The sequence below is a fragment of the Microtus ochrogaster genome, unplaced genomic scaffold (genome assembly GCF_000317375.1).
Source record: "Microtus ochrogaster isolate Prairie Vole_2 unplaced genomic scaffold, MicOch1.0 UNK3, whole genome shotgun sequence".
Lineage (NCBI taxonomy): Eukaryota > Metazoa > Chordata > Mammalia > Rodentia > Cricetidae > Microtus > Microtus ochrogaster.
The window spans coordinates 18,470,324-18,487,876 of record NW_004949101.1 but is presented as its reverse complement, the minus strand read 5'-3'; the positions used below and the strand labels follow the sequence as shown (position 1 = coordinate 18,487,876).

At 48.3% G+C, this 17,553-nt stretch overlaps 2 protein-coding genes across 5 annotated transcripts in view; one reads left to right on the top strand and one right to left on the bottom strand.

The window, feature by feature from the left end:
- LOC113458106 overlaps window positions 1-14,495 on the bottom strand; it is a 27,760-nt gene extending 13,265 nt beyond the window's left edge. The window contains exons 1-3 of one of the 3 annotated variants that reach the window (XR_003378541.1): window positions 13,827-14,495; window positions 11,198-11,338; window positions 251-2,606 (exon numbers count right to left, since the gene is read on the bottom strand). Coding sequence is in view for 1 of the 3 variants with exons in the window: in XM_026788532.1 (XP_026644333.1) it covers window positions 7,577-7,996; window positions 11,198-11,338; window positions 13,827-13,880 (615 nt within the window). In the remaining 2 variants the exon portion in view is untranslated. Of the gene's footprint in view, window positions 1-250; window positions 2,607-5,987; window positions 7,997-11,197; window positions 11,339-13,826 lie in introns of those variants that run through there. The other 2 variants (XR_003378542.1, XM_026788532.1) reach the window with 2 other exon arrangements.
- Window positions 14,496-14,636: 141 nt separating this feature from the next.
- Slc20a1 (solute carrier family 20 member 1) overlaps window positions 14,637-17,553 on the top strand; it is a 13,814-nt gene continuing 10,897 nt past the window's right edge. Inside the window, exons 1-4 of one of the 2 annotated variants that reach the window (XM_005365644.3) lie at window positions 14,637-14,848; window positions 15,284-15,885; window positions 16,057-16,197; window positions 16,388-16,473. In XM_005365644.3, coding sequence (XP_005365701.1) covers window positions 15,540-15,885; window positions 16,057-16,197; window positions 16,388-16,473 — 573 coding nt within the window. In that variant the 5' untranslated portion in view covers window positions 14,637-14,848; window positions 15,284-15,539. The remainder of the gene's footprint in view (window positions 14,849-15,283; window positions 15,886-16,056; window positions 16,198-16,387; window positions 16,474-17,553) is intronic. The other variant, XM_005365643.2, reaches the window with a different exon arrangement.

The following is a 17,553-nucleotide window of genomic DNA, read 5'->3' as shown; positions in this document are numbered from 1 at the left end:
AAAAAAAAAAACAAAACGTAAAACAGGGGCTGGAGAGATGGCTCAGAAGTTAAGATCACTGACTGCTCTTCCAAAGGTCCTGGTCCTGAGTTTAATTCCCAGCAACCACATGGTTACTCACAACAATCTGTAATGAGATCTGGTGCCTCTTCTGGTTTATATATGTTAACAGAACATTGTATGCATAATAAATAAATAAATAAATAAATAAATAAATATAAAAAACGAAAACAGAAGCCTAACTACTTACCTAGTGCTGCTTTTTTCTTCTTCTTCTTCTTTTTTTTTTTTTTTTGAGAGAGAGTAGTCATAACCCATCTGCAATAGACTATGCTCCTCAGAAGTCATGTGTTGAGCCTGAGTCCAAACGTGGTGTCATCAAGAAGTGGGACTTTAGGTTGGTGATTAGACCACAGGGTGGAACCGTGGTGCATAGGATCAGTGCTCTTAGAAGAGACTCCCAAAGAGCTCCCTCGGGCTCTGTCATGTGAACAAAGTAGACCAGAGGATGGCCCTTTGCTAGACACCAATCTGTGGGCATCCTGCTCTTGAACTTCCCAGCTTCCTGTGAGCAATACATTTCTGTTGCTTACAGACCACAGGTCTGTGGAATCCTGTTTCAGTGGCTTGCATAGACGAAGACACTAATGTGCTCGCTGTTTGCCAAACACAGAAAGTGAGGATGGCCCATGCTCTCAAGCGCATATGGTTTTCACTTTAGTCAGGTAAAGTGGGATGACCTTGATCCGTGGACTGAAAAGGTCCTGAGCTGAGCCTGCAACTCTCTAGCCCAGGATTCTTCCAGCTTGGGAGCAGCCAGTCTCTTCTGAGCCTTGGGTTCGCACCTGCAGAATTCAGGTAGCTTCACCGTTGTTCGAGATTACTAGAGGGAAGGAACCAGGGGGAAGGCTGAGAAGCAGTAAGATTTCTGAGAAAGTTAACCTTTTTCCAGTTTTATGAATGGCAGTACTCAGTGAATGATTACGGGAGAAACCACCAAGATGAAACAATGCTAAGGTTGCCTTTTGCTAAGTAACCATGCACGGCTGCTCCATGAGGGAGTGGTGGCAATGACAAGCCAGGCTGGGCACAGTCGACATTTTCCCCTGTGAAGCAATGGAAAATAAAGCCAACGGATAGGAGGCCCAGTCATGGAAAGCCCTGGCTAGACAAAGCCACTGGCTTGTGTCCCCTAGGCAATGATAGAAAACAGTGACTTAGAAGACTGTGCAGGCTGATTCCAGTGGGGTGCAGAGGCTGGGAAACAGCTAAGGTGTCAACAGATGAGCGGCTGGCCACACAGGACGGTGCGGGAAGGGCAGGAGAAACCAGAGTCTAGTCTAGGAGCCTGGTTCCATGTGTTCTTTTCTTCTCACGCCTCTCTCCATCTGCTTCCTCCTCCTGTTCGTCTTCTCCTCCACCCCCACAACCCACATCAACCCGGCATCCTTTACCACTTAAGTCAACGTGTTGATGGCACTTAGCAAAGGCTTAGGATGATCAAAAAGTCACCAGCACGAGCTCCGTAGCAAACTCCAGCTGGCTGCCTTTGAGCAGGTCATGAGCAAAGGAGGGGCAGGCCCACCCTTTCTCTAGTGAGAATGTCAGCTCTGCTTCTCCCTCCCAGGAAGTTGGAGCCCTGGGCAGCACCTGACTCGAGGTGCAGCGCAGCCGGCTGGGCGAGAAGAGAAGCTGACACTTCTGGGCTGGCTGAGGGCTGCTGCTTCTTCCACTCCGTGAGGAGGAAAGCAGGTCACTGCAACCGGCCAGACACTGAGGGGCTGACCGATGCCCTAGGGGACTCAACCATAGAGAAGGATTTCTGGAATGGCTGCAGGCCAGCACTTCACTGAGGAAGTAAAACTGGTGATTCATAGTCCAGTCTAGGTGAAAAGGGGTTGGGTGTGGTCACCCCGGGGCCTTCAACCTTCGAACCTGGACCTTCCTTGGTATCTCACTTGCTGGTCTTTTTGTCTTGCCCTGAGCTTGAATTTGCCAGTCCCTGCTCAGTTCCCTATGCTCTGATGCAGGGCGAAGATGTCCACAGCAGTATTCTGCTGGTATAGCTAAATAAAAACATGGGAAAACAGAGCAGATCAACCAGACCCGATGGCAGAGTAGACACCTTGAATAGTAAAGTTAAACTTGAATAGGAGGATCCCAGGGGATGAATGTAAGGATTAGGATGGGAGCTCTTCATCACGGGTTACACAACACAGAGTGGACTGATGATGACTGATAATGGCCCATGGCATGTCTACAGAATTGGGCCACCTAGCACCCAGATAATCGAGGAAGAGGCAGGAGTGAGAGTGGAAGGAGCCAGTCATCTGGGTGAAACCACAGGATGTAGATTCCTGGGATGTGGAGTTGGGAGATTCAAAGAACAGTGGGCTTGAAACCGCAGAGTACCTAGCTGAGGGACACCGCTCTGGTTATTCCCGAGAAGGATGCTGCTTGGAGGCTTTGAGACATCTGGGCGTTACCTCGCTACAGCTGTTGGAAGGGCTACACAGCCTGTGTTGAGGATGGTGGGAGGAGACACTGGGCTAGTGAAAGTGCGCCTGGAGGTGGTGATTTCAGTGCAGACCAATCAGGTGAGACTCCTGGGGAGAGAGAGATGATGAGGGCTGGCGAAGGAGACTGCTCAGGACTTGGAGAGGTGGAGATCACACAGAGTCATCAGAGACCACGTTAAAAAGGAGTCTTGCTTGAGGGGGGAAGAGACAGCTCAATGGGTAAAATGCTTCACCTCACAAATGTGAGGACCTGAGCTCAATCCCCTGCACTGGTGTAAAAGGGGGGGCATGACAGTATGCACTTCTAATATGAGCCTCCCTGGGGCTCAGCTGACGAGCCAGCCTCTTGCACACATGCACACGCACACATACACATACATGCGCACACACACATACACACACATGCACACACACATACACACACACGCACACACACACATACACACACTCATACTGGGAGCTCCATCAGCATTTCAGTGATAGGGTACCTAGGAAGGCTTGAGAAAGGCCTGAGTGTCAGGAGGTCAAAGGTCACATGAATCATCTCAGCAGCTGGAGAGGCAGGAAGGCAGTGGGTAGGGACCACTGTCTCAGGGAACCTGCAGCAGAGAGGAGTTGCAGTCAGAGCACAGGCAACTTGGAGGTGTTTAGAGGTGAACTAGATGACAGGGAGAGAAGTCCTGGATCAGGAGCCTGCTGGGGACAAAGAAGACAATGAGGGTGAGAGGAGCTAGTGACCCCCCCCCCCCACACACACACCCTGGGGTGGATGGAAATGCTGATCTTGGATTTCACAACAATCTGCAGTTCCCATGTCCCTCAGTCTTGTGTCAGATCTTCTAGCCCCTGCTGGTGGAAAGTCCCTGAGGCCCTGGTCTTCATTCCTGCAGGCAGAGGGAGATGTGAGGCCACTGGATGGATGGACCAAGAGCAGAGAGGGTGCTCTGAGCTCAAGCCTGGGATCCTAAGCACCAGACAGTACTCCTTTCTCCTTCTGCACCTATTCCTCCCCTACCCCGCATCCCAGAGCCCAATTAGAGCTGCCAGCCACATGTCCAGAGGGTTGGAAACATCAGTGAAGTGTTCTGAGTGGTCCCTGCTAGATGCCCAAGAGTGATAGGAAATGAAAGTGGTACCCACCGGGAGGTGAGGGCAAGAGCTGGCTTAATCCTTGGTTATTTATTGGCAGCAAGATCCTTGAGCCAGCCTTTCTGAGTTGCCAACTACAGACTTACAGTTGTTGGCAGCAAAACTGTGTCTCTTCAGAGTTTGGTTACCCTCGATGACCCCATAACAACCGCCATGCCAACGGCAGGCTCTGTGGAGGTGGGGTTGTCAACAAGCAAGGAGGTGAAGGCGAGGATGACCTCACTGGGTAAGCAAACATACACCCCACATAGCTGGGGGAAGGCGGTGCTCATCAGCTGGGCTGTGGGAGGCTGCTGGGGAGAAGACAGACTGGGAAGAGGGTGGACGGAGGAAGAAACCCTGGTCTGCAGAAGCAGGGGCAGTGGAAATGGGAGAGAGACAATCTCGTTCGGAAATGACAGGTCCCAGGCTGGAAGGGGAAGGCAGAGGAAACACTGCTTGGCTGAGGAGAAGAACCAAAAGATTTCAAAGAGCTGAGAGTTAAAAAGAAAGGCTGACACTGGAGAGGGAGATGTGGGTAGCCACGTGTGATCTGGAAGGGATTGGAAAACACCCCTCAGCCTTGGCCTGGGTGTTTCCTTCTGTGTGCTGGGTGGGTGTCTGAGTTGGTATTATTATATAGGTAATGAAAACATTGCCGGGCGGTGGTGGCACACACCTTTAATCCCAGGACTCGGGAGGCAGAGACAGGCGGATCTCTGTGAGTTCGAGGCCAGTCTAGTCTACAAGAGCTAGTTCCAGGACAGGCTCCAAAGCCACAAACAAACAAACAACATCGTGCAGCTTACAACCCAGCCAATATAGTTGCACAAGGACAGACAGACACACTTTATAGTAGATTATTATTATGCAGATAATCCAGGAAAACAATCAGGAAGACTGCAAAAGAATCCAAGATAGTGGTAACAGACCAAAGAACAGTTACATAAGTCCATGGTATGGTTTCATTTGGTTAAAAAATAAAAACTATATATATATTAGAGAAAATATAAAAGTGTGTGTGTGTATAACTGTTAATGGTGATTATTTGGGGCATTAGATAGAAATCTGGGATTTCCAGGAGGTGTCCTTTTAACTGGGTAACCTTTTCTGTGGAGCTGTTTTTGAGACTATATTATTTTTAATAGAGAGTTTGGAGCTTTTCTTGCAGTAAATAATTTTACCAATTAGTCTGACAGGTTTTGTCCTCTGCCCGTGGTAATGGGGACGGAATCTTGGGCTCTGTGCATGCTAGGCAAGTGCTCTGCCATTGAGCCATATCCCCAGCCCTCTTCTTTTAAAAAAAAAATAGCCATTATTGCTTATGTATAAGTGAAGTATGTGTATGAGGTCAGGTGGGGAGACATCAGATCCTTTGAAGTTAGAGTTACAGATAGTTGTGAGCTGCCTGGTGTGGGTGCTGGGAATTGAACTCAGGTCCTCTTTAAGAACAATATATGCTCCTAACCCTTGAGCTGTCTCTCCAGTTCCCTCAACCTTCTTTTTAATTTAAGACAGGCTCTCATGATGTTGCCCTGACTATTCTTGAATTAGCAATCTTCTACTCTCAGCCTCTGAGTATCTGAATCTGTAGACTTTGTTTAGCCCAATAGTTACAATGACCATGATTTGAGAGCTAAATCGTCAAAGCACAAGTGGGTTCCTATGGATAATGGAATGGAGTATTCACAGTTGGGGCCATCTTGGAAGATGACATATTCTCATATTCTTTCCCCAGCCCTGTGGGTGTATACTTTGATTTGAATCAACACATGCAACACATGGTAATTATCTATCTATCTATCTATCTATCTATCTATCTATCTATCTATCTATCTATCTATCTATCTATCCAGCCATCCAGCCAGTGCCCACTAGGGCCTATAGGACCAGAATCCTGGGTCTCACTATCTTATTTGCTAGCCATGTGACTGTGGGCACTGGGACTCTCATTATCTATAAGATAACACTTTCTTTGTGTACATTGCACAGTTGTGAAGAGGAATGAAACAATGCTTCCAAAGGCATCTGGGACCCAGAGGGCAAATTCTGAAAGAATAGTTAGGCTCTTACAAATTATTGTTATTAAAAAGGCAAAGGAATTGTACAAGGTGACAACAGTTAAGAAGTTCAGTTCTCAGGGCTGGAGAGGTGGCTCAGAGGTTAACACTGACTATTCTTCCAGAGGTCCTGAGTTCAATTCCCAGCAACCACATGGTGGCTCACAACCATCTATAATGAGATCTGGTGCCCTCTTCTGGTCTGTAGGCACACACACAGACAGAACACTGTATACATAATAAATATTTTTTTTTTTTGAAAAACAAGTTCAATTCTTTCAGTGATGGGGTAGTAGAATAGATAATTCTTGAAACTGAGTGTATATCTCCACATATACACTTATGCATACATACATATTCACACTATACCTAAATGTATGTATTTGAGACAGGGCCTTATTACATAAGCTGTCTTAAAATTTGTAGTCTTCCTACTTCAGGTTCTTGAATGCTGGGGCTACAGAGATGTGCTACCAAACATGACTGAAATGGGTATTTTCTGAGGTAATAGTTAAATTGTCTGCAAGAAAAATAGTCACTTTGGAAAAATAAAACTGAAGTGAATCTGAGAATAATGAATGAGCTCACCAACTACAGAATCATTTCATTTCAAAAGATAGTAAACGTGATCTCCACAAAATCTGAATGACTGAGAAGGATAATGCGTGAACAAAATCCTCTGACTGAAAAAGAACATGTAAACACACTGTTTCTAAGCTTGCCTGTTGGCAAGAATCATTATTTTTGTCATTGTTTCCCAAAGGGCCACATGCATCCTAATCACACTGGGAGCTTGTCAGGTGTTCTGGGACTTGGGCTGCCACACGCACAAGGTCCTAGGGTGAACCACCATTGCTCCCTCCGCACAGACGATGTCCGGTTCTGGACACTGAGGGTGGGGACCTGGCAAGTTCCCTTGCTGCAGATCCATGACGGCACTCTGAGGAGCCCGGCAGAGGGCAGGACCTTTAGCCTCCATCACCGGAAATAGTTCTCCAATGAAAAGGAAGAAGTAAAGCTTTGCTTATAACCTGAGTTTCCCCTGACAGCTGAAATCTACTCTCATTCTTGTTTTCTCCCCTCTTAACCAGGACTTTCTACCACACTGGGTAAGTGCACTATCCTCCCTAGCCCATGTTTGTTAGTTTTTGGGTTTTTTTTTTTTTTTTTTTGCTACACGGTCTTGCTCTGTGGCTCAGCATGGTATTAACTAGCTAAGGAGCCCAGACTGGACTCTAGCTCGTGACTCTCTGCTTTACGTCCTGAGCGCTGGAATTATGTGTGCACCATTTTCTTCAGCCTGGAGCACCTCTTGGGCCCCCAAACACCTAGCATTAGAGACTAATAACGCTATGATAAAATCCCCCTCACCCAGCCCCAAGACAGGCATTATTTTTCTGCCTTTATTTTGAGCCCTGTGGAGCTGTTCTTAAAGAATCCTCTTTTGGTGAAGGGATCAAAGGAACGAATGATCCCGATTCGATTGGAAGGGATGCTAGTAAAAGGGGTTCCTTGGGGTGGTGGGGTGACCTAGGGGACAGGTAGCCTGGCATAATCTCTCACGTTCTGGAAATGTTTGCTGAGTGAAGCATAAATCAGGGTCTACTAGCAGCCCGAGAGTGTGGTGTGGAGTGGCAGGCCTAGCAGGGGCAGGGTGGGAAGAAGTGTAGAATGTTGACTTCTGCGCTGCTGTTGGTCTCACAGTCCGTGTTTCAAGTGCAAGAAAGGAGCCTGTGTTTTGTGAGGACACAGGCTGGTCAACCTTGGGGATGAGATCACAGCAGGGTATCTGGTGACTGATTGAAGAGCTAGGGAAGCCATGCTGAGCTCAAAGCTGCCTCTCTGCTCCTGGATGACTGTGTGGATGACTCATGTCTTGCCACCCCCTCGCTTTCTCAGGCTGAAACCACATGTCCTGGGTTGTGGAGACAAGGAGAAGGATCGCCATGACATGGGTTCCAGCAATCCTTTTACCTCGGTGGAAGAGCTGAGAAGACAGAGCATTGGTGAAAATGGTGAGTCCCAGTATAGGTCTCCTTGGAGACTTCTGATGTCTGAAGTCCTTCCGAAGAAGTATCTGAGAATGCTGTGTGGTCCTGAGGCTGGTTCAAAAGGAGAGCCAAGACATCTAGACCACTGTAGGATGTTAGAGAGCTGTGTTCCTTTTCCCACCGCCTGGGTCCTCTGCCACATCACACCCACACGTGTGAGTACGAGCCAGAAGGAAGCCACCACATGATGAGCTGTCAGGAAAGAGGTGCACAAGGTCTGGAGCGGGTAGGCCAACTCCTGTGTTGACAGGAAAACGGACCACTAGTTTCCTTGACACAACCAGGTCCAGCTGCTCATGCTTTGTACTGGCCTGAGATCTACCTCAGCTGTGCTCTCACATCAGCGTTTGGGTGGCTCAGTATGTGAAAGTTCTCTACTTCAGGTTCTAGGTGCCCCGGGATCTAGTGTGGACAATCATGGACACCCTGTCTGTGAGCTAGGGAGTAGGAAGATGTGAGGTCTGGAGACGGAGAGGTCAGCAGTATCCAAAGCAGATGGGGAAGTGGTAGGGATTGGACTCCTTCCTCGAATTATTACTTTTCTTGATTCTATTTGGTTTTAGAAACAGGATTTTGCTGTGTAGCCCAGGCTGGTCTAGAACTCAGGATTTTCCTGTCTCTGCATCCCAAGAGATTATTGGTGGTTCTCCACCACCCTCCTGTCTCTTTCTCTGTCTCTCTCTCTCTGTCTCTCTCTCTCTGTGTGTGTGTGTGTGTGTGTGTGTGTGTGTGTGTGAAGGCCAGGGGAGGATATTTGCTGTCTTCCTCTATTGCCCTCCACCTTACTACCTTGAGAAGGGTCTCCCATTTAGTCAGAAGCTTACTGTTTATATGACTGGCCAGAGAGCTCTAGGAATCCCTCTCTCTGTCTCCTGCTCTCCCAGTACTAGGGTTATGGACACATGCAGCCATGCCTGGCTTTTCACACGGGTGCTGGGGATTCAAACTCAGGTCCTTATGCTTGCACTTCAAGCGCTCTTATACACTGAGCCATCGCACTAGCCCCAAACAGGGAGTTTGCCTTGCAAGACAGGTTTTCTTTTCCGGGAAAACTGTAAAGGGTTTACTGCAACACCAAGGTCATGACACAACTTCATTTTAGAGAGAGCTAGTTTTCTGTCTTCTTACTCTAGGGAAATTGGGGCCAATCTTAGAGACAGGTATAGAAGTACCCCTTACTTTTCCAACAGGACTTGAAAAGGCTTTAAATATAGGCTATAAATAAATTCAAGAGTCAAATAGAAGAGAGGAATGAACCTGTCAAGTGAAAATCAGAGTTAGCACTCAAATCTACTTGCCTTGCCTCTGGGCTTCCTGGCACTGGGGGAGGGGTACCTGAAGTTTGTTAGGGCTTTAACTGGATTTAACCAGCTTCATGCTCTGTGCCTCAGCTCCTCTGTAAAATAAGATGAAAGTACTCACACAGCATTTTACATGAGATATGTGGTGGCACAGAGGAAGCATGTAATCACACTGCAAATTTTACAATTCTCTCGTCCTCCTGGGCACAGGGAAGTGGCTGTAGAGGAGAAGGTTATCCCTTAAGGGGTACCATAGGGGAATATTGTTTTAAAGTGTGTTACTGTGTTTATGCTGTGTTTGTTTAACTCTGTGAAGCTGTGATTCTTTGCCTGTCTAAAACACCTGATGACCTAGTGAAGAGCTGAATGGCCAATAGCAAGGAAGGAGAAAGGATGGGCGGGGCTGGGAGGCAGAGAGAAGAAACAGAACTTAGCAAAAGCAGCAATGAGAGAACAAGGAGAGGAAGACCTCAGGGACCAGTCACTCGGCCAGCCACGGAGTAAGAAGGAAAGGAAGACACACAGAAATAAGAAAGATAAAAGCCCAGAGGGAAAAGGTAGACAAGATGAGTAACGCTGGCAAGGAACAAGTCAAGCTAATGCCAGGCAGACGTAACTAAGAGTAAGCCTCTGTCTGTGATTTATTTGGAAGCTGGGTAGTGGGCCCCACAAAAAGTCAAAAGAGTAAAACACAACTGGGTGCCTTCTCTTCCAGGGATGGTCTCTTCCTCTGTTCCCTTCAAGTCCTATGGGAGGCTTCTGAAACCGTCATTGTTCCCAGTCTGGCTGCACAGGGAATGTGGAGTTTCCTCTTCACAATAGACTTTTTCCAGGATGTACATTCGTGTATACTGAATGGTGACTGCAGATATATTTCCTGGACTGTAAGTCTCTCTGAGCTCACAATGCCCATGTGTGGTATTGTCTCCTCCTTTTGTCTGGAATTCTGTGTGTGCGTGGATGGGGGTCTTGTCCCACAGAGCCTTGCTTTGTGTTCTGCAGTGCCAGGCAGGCTGTTTTGTTCTGACCTCTGAGGGTGAAGGTAGGTGAGGGGTCTCAGACTCATGACTCGGCGGCAGGATCCTGTGGCCAGGGTGCTAAGGCTGGTGTTAGCAGTAGAATGATTGTCTAGCATGCAAGTCCTGCGTTCCATTCCCAGCACTGCAAATCATAGATGGCTTTTTCTTTGGGCCACCAGTTCACAAAAAACAACATGGAGACTTATTAATTAAAGCTTGGCCTATAGCTTTAAGTTGTAAGTTCTACTAGCACTTATAACTTAAATTAATCCATTTATGTAGTGATATTTCATTTGTATCTTAATAACTAAAGCTTGCCTGAAGTTCAGAGAGTAAAACAGCTGCACTGGTCAGCTGTTTACTGTTATAGACCAGGCAGTGGTGACACACACCTTTAATCCCAGTAGCCACACTAGTTTGCCATAGAAACTGGGCGATAGTGGTGCATACCTTTAATCCCAGCCCTAGTGAGGAATAATAATAATACCGGAGGAGACAGCTCTCACACACAGTCTCATTCCTCAGAATGAGGATCCTGGAGGCAGGATCACCATTTCAGATTGAGGTAGAGGTAAGAGCCAGTGGCTGTTTTGCTTTTCTGACCTTCAGGTTGAATCCCAATTTTTGTCTCTAGGTTTTTATTAATCGTGCTACACATTTATATTAATCTATGTTTTGCCTCATGACACTCTGTGTGACTTTAAGTCCGGCCTAACCTCTTCTTGCCTAGCCATTGGCCATTCAGCTCTTTATTAAACCAATCAGAAGGCACCTTGGCAAAGACACATCTTCACAGTGTACAAAAAGATTATTCCACAAAGCGAATAAACAAATGCATAAACAGACAAAGCAAAAGTATTATTAGGGGCTGGAGAGATGGTTCAGTGGTCAAGAGTTCATACTAGTTCTTGCAAAGGACCTGAATTTGATTCCTAGGATCTATATCAGGCAGCTCACAATTGCCTGTAACTTTAGTTCTAGGGTTACTTGGTACCTGTAGCCTCCACAGGTTTCTGCATTCAAGTGCACATACCCATCCACACATATTTCAAAGTAAAAATAAATATTAAACAAAACAACAACCCCGTGAAGAGTCAGAGTTCAAGCCTAGGTACTCACATGCCGTGTATCACACTGCTGCCCCCACTTCTCTGGCAGCAGCTGATTTCCTTGGCTTCTCCTGCAGCAGGAAGTTGGAAAGAACTCTTGGCCCTGATGGCTGGAGAAAGGAAGGTGCTGGGGGACTCTGCTCATGGCTAGCTGTTGAATAAAGAGAAAGGGGATTTCGATGCCTTACAGTGTAATCATGTACTCCTCCCAACAGTCCTGCGAAGGAGGGACCCTTCATCTCTTCTCTTTAAAGCTGAACTAGCCAGGTAAAGGATGTGTTTGCCCTGAGACTAGCTAACAGCAGGGCAAGCAGTCTGGCTTCATACCGTGTTTAACTACTGAGCAATAGGCTTCTGAAGCCCCAAGAGCATGTTTGTACCAAGGCCTCCATTCTAACATGGGTCAGATCCCCAGCACTGAAGGAATACGAGAACCAATGCTGTTTGTGTGCTGGCTAAGGTTCCTCATGTGCTGTTCAACTTTCATTCTCATGCTATAATAAAACACTCTTGACAGGAAGCAATTTAGGGAAGCAAGGGTTTCCTCTAGCTTGTAATTCCAGGGTAGAACCATCACTGTGGGGAATGTCAAGGTGACAGGCGCTTAGAACAGGCTAGTCACATTACAGCCACGTGAGTGCCCGCACGCTCAGTGCTAGGCTAGTTCTCTCCATTTCTTAACATCTACTTTTATTCGATGTGCTTGCCTGAATGTTATGTCTGTGGACCACATGCATGACTAGTGCGTACAGAGGTCAAAGGAGGGTGTCGAATCCCCTGGAGCTGGAGTTATGGACGATCGCGGGCCACTGTGCGGATACTGGGAATCAAACTGGGGTCCTCTGTAAGAACAAGTGCTCTTATGTCTGAGCCATCTCTCCAGGTCCTTCTCTACTCTTATAGAGTCCAGGGACCCAAACCAGACATGCTGAGAATTTTACGTCAACTTGACGCAGGGTGGAGTTATCTGAGAGGGAACCCCAACTGAGATCAGGCTGTAGGCAAGCCTGTAGAACATCATCTTAATTGGTGATTGACAGGGGAGGTCCCAGCCCATTGTGGGTGGTGCCATCCCCGGACTGGCTGACCAAGACGCCAGGAGCAAAGCCAGAAAGCAACACCTCCATGCCCTCTGCTTGAGCTCCTGTCTCCAAGGTTCTGTCCAGTGTGAGTTCCCGCCCAGGCTTCCTTCAGGGCTGAAGACGTGCTGTGAGTGTAAGCTTCCCCAAGCTTGCGTTTTGGTTTTGCGTTTCATCATGGCAATAGACACCAGGGGAAGGTGGCACATATTTTCAGGCTTTGGTTTTCCAAATTTTCCAATTAAGACAGTCCTCTACAAACACGCCCACAGTCAACCGGATCCAGACCAGCCCTCACTGACTCTCCCCAGGTGCGTCTAGGCTGTGTCAAACGGAATATTGAAATAGCCCGCTGTGGTGGCAAACGGCTTTAATCCCAGCACTCAGGAGGGGATTCTGTGTGAGTTCAAAGACAGACTGGTCTACAGAGTGAGTTCCAGGAGAGCCAGAGCAACACAGTGGGACCCTGCCTCAAAAAAAAATTAAAAAACCGAAAAAAGCAAAAACAAGCAAACAAACAAAAAACCAAAACAAACCAAAACAAACCAAAACAAAACTCCCAAAAACCATCTCATGATCCTCCCCCTCCACCACCCATTTAAAAACACTCTCCTGAGACAGAGAAAATTTCCTCTGCCTGAAAGTACAGTGTTAGCAGTTACCATAAGGCCAGGTCTCAGAATACTGCAGCCTCTCGGAGCACAGCCACTTAAACTCTGCCTCAGGAGTCTGCTCTTGTCCCTCCGTGGACCTTACCATGGTTGCCTCCCTCACCTCGGTTGTCTCAATTTCAAGAGGCAAAAGCACGACCATGAACAGACTGAAGCAAAACACGTCAGAAACAGTGGGAAGTCATGAGCAATTTCCTCACAAATACTTACTTTAAAAATTGTTTTAACTGGCAGAACACTAACAGCCTTTAACAAACCAGTCCTTGTATTGGATGTTTTATAACCTTGGAATGAAGTAAGGACAGAGTGTTGTATTTGAAGGTGCCGGAATTACACTCCAGGGTCAGTGTCCTGGAACATGAACTTTGGTTTCCAGCTATGACCTTGGGGTCAACAGACCTGTCCATACTACACGATTCTAATTCTACCAGAAGATAGGTCAGAGGACACTCCGGGGATGTTCTGATTTACAACATCTTTTTTCCCCCTGCTATTAGGTGCCCTACCTTTGGAGGTGATAAAACTGCAGGAAGGGTTTTAAAAGGGCATTCTAAACCAGCTAGTTCTGGCTGGAATACTTAACTATCACTATAACCCTCACGACTTAAATCTCTCAGGCAATAAAACGAAAAGCCAAAGGCGCATAACTAATCTAATGCCGCATACCACGGAGGGGGGCCAGGAAGCAACCTTTATTTCAAAAGGATGGGAAAACTTTCAGGACGCGAAAAGACATCCTCCCTTACCTTTCCCTACGTTCTAAAACAGGCACATTCAGGAAAAAGTAACGAGGAAATGAACATTTCCTGAAGACCTATGAATTCCAGTCACATGCTTGTATCTTAGCTCATATGGCTCTTCCCGGGTTAAGAACTTGTAACCAGAATACCTCAATTAGTACTGCCTGCCGCCACAAGCCCCGATGAGCAGACAGGAAACGCATCTTTGCTGGGTTTTACACAATCCTAACCCGTCCACCCGTCTCCTCTCATACTGCTAGTATTTCACGTTCTTGAGCACTCGGTCTGAGAGACCTATTTGTTCAAGGTGACACACACTGCAGCAATTAAGAGTCAGAATTCGAGTCCGACGCAACATCCCTCCCCGCTGCACCACAGCCGGGGCTCTGAAACCGCAGGTCCGCAGCGGAGTCACTACCCACCCACGGCTCTCCCTCAGCGCAGCGCCACAACTGGGAACGCAAGCCTGTCCTCGTGACTCCGGAATCTTTCCGTTTTCACCCAAGTGCATGACTGCGGGAGCGAGGCGGCCACGTGAGGGCCAGGAGCCGCTCGGGTCCGGCCAAGGGCAGGTCCCAGCACACGAGCTCTTCCGCGTCGCCACACAGCTGATCCGGGCCCGCGTGGGAGAAACTCGGAACGACCTTGCTTGGGGCCTCTGAGTCCCAGCGTGGCGACCTGCGAGCCCGGGCCAGACTCCCCCACTGTCCCCGCCCGCTACCACCCGGCGTGGCCAGCACAGACAGGATAACCCGGGCGAGGCTGTGGGGAGGAGGCCGGCCAGTCCCACGTGGACCAGCTCCCCTCTGGGGGCGGAGTCTAGGCGGCGTCCGGACCAATCAGAGTAGTAGTCTACCTCACCCGGCCAGGCGCGCCCGACCAGCCTGTGGCTGCGTCACGTCGGAGGTGGGGCTTCGGGCGGGCGCGAGGCTCGGCAGGTCACGTGGGGTGCGGAGCGGGCTATAAATAGGGGCCGGCGGTGTGCTCGCTAGAGTGATGGCCGCCGGCGCGCGCTGCGCTTTTTCTTTCTGAGGTGCGCGCGGCTGCTTCCGAGTGGGTGGCGAGCCCTTTCGTGCCGTTCCGGGTACTGCCGTCCGGGGCTGTGCGTCCGTGGCTCCAGCCAGCCTCAGCCTCGTTCTCCTGGTCTCCGATCGGCCTTCTGTTTTCTTTGGTGAGTGGCGGCGCGGCAGCCCTTGCAATGGTTCTTTCTTCTCTGGAGCGGGCCCTGGGCGAGGGAAGCTGGCGGGCGGCTGGGGGAGTTGCGAGCTGCGGGATCCTCCCGCGGCGCTACCGCCCGCCGCACCCTTCCGCGCGCGGGCCTTTTCGGCGGTCCTCGGGCAGGCGCGCGCGCGGGAATGGCCTTTTTCCGGTCTTCCACGGAGGGCGCGCGAGGGCCGGCGGGCCAGAGACTGAACTGGAAGCGTGGGGCGGGGCACGCGGGGCGGGGGAGGGAGCGAGCTCATCGAGATCGCCATGTGTTCCACCGCGCACATCCTTTCGGGGTCAGAGGACAGAAGTAGCGGGCGGAGGGCACTGCGGAGTTCTGGGCTGCCTCCTTGCCAGGGATGCGCCGCTATTGTTATTTTCTCCCACTTGGTTCCCCCAGGATGAACTTGCGTCCTTTCTTTAATCCGCCATGGGATTCTGCTCCGTGCTTGTAGCCCTCCAGAGCCAAAGAAACCCCAGACAACAGACGTCCATACGCAACGTATAGCAGTAACTCCCCAGCTCGGTTTCTGTGCCGTAGTTTACAGTATTTAATTTTATATAATATATACTATTTATTATAGCATCTTGATACCTCATTCCGTTTACACATCTTGAAAGCCGCGCAGTAATTAAGGAACCACTACACTAGAAAAATGTCATCTACCCTGGCACCGATTACTAGTACTCTAGCCGCCGTTACCGCTTCTGCCCCGGTGGTGGATGACAAACTATGGATGCTCATCCTGGGCTTCATCATTGCGTTTGTCTTGGCATTCTCCGTGGGAGCAAATGATGTAGCAAATTCGTTTGGTACGGCTGTGGGCTCAGGTGTAGTGACTCTCAAGCAAGCCTGCATCCTAGCTAGCATTTTCGAAACTGTGGGCTCCGTCTTGCTGGGGGCCAAAGTGAGTGAAACCATCCGGAAGGGCTTGATTGATGTGGAGATGTACAACGTAACTCAAGGCTTGCTCATGGCTGGCTCCGTCAGTGCTATGTTTGGTAAGTTCTTGTTATGCCTTCTGTTCTTGCCAGTGCCAGAACCAATTTGTGTCTTGGGGTGGTTCCTTTTTTTGTCCTCAACCTTTTCCGCTTACTTTCATGAGAATGCGCTGCTTACATAATGGGGGTTTTGCCATTTACCCCAACTAAAGTTTATTGATTTTCTTTCAGGTTCTGCTGTGTGGCAACTAGTGGCTTCGTTTTTGAAGCTCCCCATTTCTGGGACCCATTGTATTGTCGGCGCAACCATAGGTTTCTCCCTCGTGGCCCAGGGGCAAAAGGGTGTCAAGTGGTCTGAACTGATAAAAATTGGTATGTTTAAATTCTGAATGGTTTAGGTCTTATTCTTGTCATGTGTTTCTATAATACTGTGTATGGGGAGTGAGTGCGTGGTGTAAAGTAGGGGTCACAGTTAAGAGTATCAGAAACGGAATACCTAACATTTCAGAAGCATGTTTCCTTAGTTTCATTGCTTGACACTTGACTTTGTGTTCTATTCCAGTGATGTCTTGGTTCGTCTCTCCACTGCTTTCTGGTATTATGTCTGGAATTTTATTCTTCCTTGTTCGTGCATTCATCCTCCGTAAGGTAACCTTTCTACTTACGACCTCTCGTGAGTCATTCAGTCTTGTTCAGACTCCCTGGTATTCTTTCAGATGTGAGTGCTATGTAAGTATGTGGCTTTGGAAAGCTAAAAAGTTCTTTGTTCTGTACCTCCTGTATGTTGTGGCTTTCTGTGAAAGAAGCAAGTTTTTAATACCCCAGAGGGCATTCAGGAAGGAAAAACTGGGTGGTTCTATGGGCTGCCAAGAAATAGGAGAGACTGGGAGTCAGAAATAAGGGCATTTGTTGAAGGGAGCTTTGTCTAGCCTTGAACAGGTTCCTGCCTTATCTAAACCACTGTCACGTTCAGGACGATTGGAATTGTAACCATTGAGTTCAGCGTGTCACAGTATCCTGTGCTTTTATAAGCTGCCACTTCAATAGGTCTCTCCCCTGCTGATTACTAACTGCACAGAAGCTTCTAGATGAGGCCCCCTAATTGTAGGGCCTCTGCTTTCTCAGGTAGAAAGAGCAGGTAAGGCAGGTTGTTTGGTGGGTTTTTTGTTTTGTTTTGTTTTGTTTTGCTTTGCTTTAAAATTTGAGGTAGCCATTGAATTTTCTCACTATTTGAAAAACCCTTTTGAGAGACTTCTTGGTTGTTTTTTTTTTTAATCATGGAGTCTGATTCTTGCTTCTCAGTAAATGTAGACAACAAGGGATTATGTTGGCACTGGACTGAATTACAGAAAGAATAAATGAATTTCTCTCAGGAGACAGAGTTGTCCTATTTTCTAGGTTGAAAGGCTCTTAAGAGTCTTTTGTTACGTTCTTTTAGAAGTCCCTAACCTGTAGAAATCTGAGGGGAGGTAGGAACCTTATCACAGTCGCAATGGAAAGAGTATGTTTAGACCCTACTTCTTGATCTAGTTCTGAGAGTCTCCGGGGAATGATGTATGTCTATGTTACTTCATTAAAAGTCCTTCCCTGGCCAGGCGGTGGTGGCGCACGCCTTTAATCCCAGCACTCGGGAGGCCAGAGGCAGGCGGATCTCTGTGAGTTCGAGACCAGCCTGGTCTACAGAGCTAGTTCCAGGACAGGCTCCAAAGCCACAGAAAAACCCTGTCT